The 2,517-nt window shown below is 57.1% G+C and overlaps 1 protein-coding gene across 1 annotated transcript in view; it reads left to right on the top strand.

Annotated features, from left to right (window-relative positions):
• NRBP1 (nuclear receptor binding protein 1) overlaps nucleotides 1–2,517 on the top strand; it is a gene marked incomplete at its 3' end in the record, with an annotated part of 21,151 nt that overhangs the window by 17,890 nt on the left and 744 nt on the right. Inside the window, exons 12-14 of the mRNA XM_008948091.1 lie at nucleotides 1,740–1,790; nucleotides 1,881–2,016; nucleotides 2,090–2,143. Coding sequence (XP_008946339.1) covers nucleotides 1,740–1,790; nucleotides 1,881–2,016; nucleotides 2,090–2,143 — 241 coding nt within the window. The remainder of the gene's footprint in view (nucleotides 1–1,739; nucleotides 1,791–1,880; nucleotides 2,017–2,089; nucleotides 2,144–2,517) is intronic.

Raw genomic sequence — 2,517 nt, 5'->3', positions numbered from 1 at the left:
CTGTGTGGAGGCCATCCTTGGCACCCTGCTGTGGGTGAGCTGCTGGAGCAGTGGCTGGGACAAGATGATCTCCAGAGGTCCCTTCCAACCCCCACCAGGCTGGGACTGTGGGATTCTGTATTTCCAGGGAAGAAGGGGGCTGCTAGGGTGGCCCAGTGTCAGGCTATGCAACAAAAGCAATCAGGATGACAAAGGAGAAAAGCACCATTTATTGGAGCCATGTGAACCTTCCTAAAACCTGACGTTCTGATCTTCATAGCACTAGTGGGTGAAGGTACAGAGTTCCCTTGGGAGTGGTTCTCATGAATTCAGGGTTCAAACAGACCAGAAGATGAAGAGAAACAGCCCAAGCTGTGCCAGAGGGGCACCCTGCACACACAGTGCTGCACCTGCCAGCCTGGGACCTGCTTTTTGGTGGGGCAGCACATCAGAGGTGCTGGAGAAGAGACAAGAGAGTGTAGTGCTGGCTGGGAACATCAGGGAGCAACAGCTCCAGTGGTTCCTCAGAGTGTCACCAAGTCGAGCTGCTAGAAAAAAATACAGATACTTGCTGAGAACTGCTGCTGCACTCTAGGGTAGGACATCACAGACGTGTGCCAGGAAGGGCTGGGGGTGGTCAGGAAGTCAAGGCAGATGTACAGCCAACAGCAGCACTGGTGGACCAGCAAAGCACTGGGAGGGGGTGTCATGGCAGAATTTGAGCAGCTCACAGTCTCTGGCCAGCCTCTGGAATTCTGCAGAGCCCTGTAGGGCAGCAGGGTGGGGAGGATGCACTGCTCCAAGCTGTGCTGGAACCAGCTGGGAGGAAGCTGTGCTCAAGTGAGAAGCTGAATTGAGGAAAGTGTTTTACTGAGGAATTATAAACCCAGAAGAAGTGAGGCACTGGCTGTGGGTGGTGCTGGTGTTGCAGACTCCCTGTGCCACAGCAGAGGTGACAGTAGCTCACTCTAGAGCGAGAGCATCTGCTGCCCTGTCTGAGAGGGCTGTGAGGTGACAGTGTGGGTGAGGGCTGCTGGGAATCACTGTCACTGCCTGGAGGAACCCTCTGTGCTTGAGGGCGAGGAAGAGCAGTGGGTGCAGGATAGGGGGGACACTGTGGCACAGAGGAGAGGGGCTCCTGGTGCTTACCATCCTCCACCAGCAAGCATGACATTCAGTGGAGTTAGTGGGTGGTAAATTCGAAATGAATTGGTAGGAAGATTTCTTCTGGGGCACAACATTCAGAAGCCACCAAGCTGAATTAGCAGCTTGGGAAAGAAATCACAGAGAATAAAAGTATCCCAAGCTCTAGTGAGAAATATTTGGGCAGGACGTTAGATCCCAAGGTGCAGTTTCTAGTTCCTGGTCTGGAGTGATGCATCTGGTCACAGTGCTCTCAGCTGCTGCAGAGTTCTTTGCAGTGCTGGTGAGGAGATGGGGCACAGCCTTCACAGCTCTCTGAAAACCCTGGCAGGAACACGGTGTCCCTGGGCTGGCCTCCAAGCAGTCACTTGCATTGGACAACTCTGTACAGGGTGGTGATACCTGTTCTGCTGCAATTAAAACACCTTGCTCATCCCCAGCTTCTGTGAACAGCTCCTTCCTGAGTACTAGGTTGGAGTCTGTCTCACCTCTGTCCATGCCCACCCTGCCACCGACACAGCCCTAGTCTGGGATGTGGGGATTTGAAATTGCATCCAAAGAGTCCAGTGGATGCTTCTATTAAATGGCTTCTCATGTTGGTACTTCTTTTTCTCCAGCTTCTCACAATCTCCAGCACTGGAGCTGGACAAGTTCCTGGAGGATGTAAGGTAAGAGAGGCTTAAAGGGGCAACTTGACTGTGTGTGAGGCTGGAGAGGTCGTGGAGAGGAATAAGCTCAGAGGCTGCCCCCGTCTCCAGGAACGGCATCTACCCGCTCACCGCTTTCGGGATGCCCCGTCCCCAGCAGCCCCAGCAGGTGGTGGTGAAGTCTCCCATCGCCCCGCCCTCCGTGAAGACCCCGACCCCGGAGCCCGCCGAGGTGGAGACCCGCAAGGTGAGGGCCGGGAGCCCCTGCCCCTCCCCGGGCAGCCCTGCGGGCGCTCACGGGCTCTCTGCTTGGCTTGCAGGTGGTGCTGATGCAGTGCAACATCGAGTCCGTGGAGGAGGGCGTGAAGCACCACGTACGTGCTGGGCCCCCTGCCGCTGTGCTGCTGGGGCCAGGGCTGGGCAGAGGGTCCTCTTCTGCCACAGCTGCCGTCCTTGGGGCCCAGAGCCATAGCCAGGCCCGGCCCTGCGGGCGCTCACGGGCTCTCTGCTTGGCTTGCAGGTGGTGCTGATGCAGTGCAACATCGAGTCCGTGGAGGAGGGCGTGAAGCACCACGTACGTGCTGGGCCCCCTGCCGCTGTGCTGCTGGGGCCAGGGCTGGGCAGAGGGTCCTCTTCTGCCACAGCTGCCGTCCTTGGGGCCCAGAGCCATAGCCAGGCCCGTGCCTGTGGCTGAAGAGAAGACTGAGATGGGATCTTAATGCTCATCAAGATCTGAAGGGAGGGGTCG

Source organism: Merops nubicus, unplaced genomic scaffold (assembly GCF_000691845.1).
Source record: "Merops nubicus isolate BGI_N331 unplaced genomic scaffold, ASM69184v1 scaffold9789, whole genome shotgun sequence".
NCBI classification, from domain to species: domain Eukaryota; kingdom Metazoa; phylum Chordata; class Aves; order Coraciiformes; family Meropidae; genus Merops; species Merops nubicus.
This window is presented reverse-complemented; position numbering and strand designations above follow the sequence as displayed.